At 35.2% G+C, this 1,204-nt stretch overlaps 1 protein-coding gene across 1 annotated transcript; it reads left to right on the forward strand.

Annotated features, from left to right (window-relative positions):
- On the forward strand, positions 313-860 carry LOC104788188 (non-specific lipid-transfer protein 2-like). Its single transcript, XM_010513904.1, has one exon. The coding sequence runs from the start codon at positions 338-340 to the stop codon at positions 629-631; it is 294 nt and encodes a 97-aa protein (XP_010512206.1). The 5' UTR covers positions 313-337; the 3' UTR covers positions 632-860.

Below are 1,204 nucleotides of genomic sequence, written 5' to 3' on the forward strand. Positions count from 1 at the left end.
TTTTTTTTTTTTTGTGGCATGACGTTCAATCACGTTTAATTGCTTAGCAAAACAAGATGCATGTATTTTGTACTAGGAAATAAATACAACATATCAAAAAAAGCCATCCTCACTTCACTTCCTATTCAATCGGTTTTGTATATTGGTCTCTAGTTTGTTTTGAATATTAATTATTTGCATTATAAAATAGGATCGACCTCCTCCTTTCATCTCTTTGGGAATTCCTACTTCTCAGTACAGCCACATGCTTCTGACTCCAATTTTCTATATAAAGACCTAGCTAGAAACATACAACAGATTTGACGACATACATCTAATAAATTAATTAGTCTAGAAAATGAAGATCATTCCATTGATGTCCATCGCCTTGGTTCTACTCTTGACATCATTCCCGGATCCGACGCGCGCTTATTGCAAAGAAGCACTTCGTTTATGCATGGGAACCATCACGAATCATGCTAGCGCCACGTGGAGTAAATGTTGTGAGAGACTGACAACGCCAGGACCATGTATGTGTAAGTACATTAAAGACCCTGCGCAAAAGAAAGATGCTCGCCGCCTTGCGGGTTCTTGTGGGCGCTCTATGCCTATTAATGATCAATCTCTCAAGAAGCATTACAAGTGTGGTTAAAAACTACGAAAACCCACAACAAGCGATCGTCGTCAAACGTTGTTTATTGGGTTTTTATTCCTTGTCTCTTTGTAAGCGTTTAAGTTGTTGTTTCTTAGTTTATGAAACCATCTCTCCCAATTTTCACTTTTCCCTTGCTTTTTAGGTAATTACGATTTTACACTCTTTTTTGGTCGGTCCTTTGTACTTTCTTCTATATATCTAAAGAAGCGAAATAAAGTATTCTAAACTAGAGAAAACGGCATGTGGTGGACTATATTCTCTTCAGATGTCAATTCACTCTCACAAAAAACATGGCCAAAATGATCTCAAGGAGGAGAAAATAACAGGTCTCGAGAACTCCCAGATATTCTCGTGTTTGTGTTGGTCCAACGTTATCAATATAATGTCCCTACTCAAGATTTAAATTTGTTTCTATGTTTTAAAATGTTATTTAATTCATAAACGAAAGAAACTTGAGAATTCAAATAATAATCATAATTACCAGACAAAATGATTGATTTAATTTTCGGACCCATATCTCATCATTTTAATAACATTTTAGTCCCCAAAAACCAAAAAAAAAAAAAAAAA

This window comes from Camelina sativa, chromosome 5 (genome assembly GCF_000633955.1).
Source record: "Camelina sativa cultivar DH55 chromosome 5, Cs, whole genome shotgun sequence".
Lineage (NCBI taxonomy): Eukaryota > Viridiplantae > Streptophyta > Magnoliopsida > Brassicales > Brassicaceae > Camelina > Camelina sativa.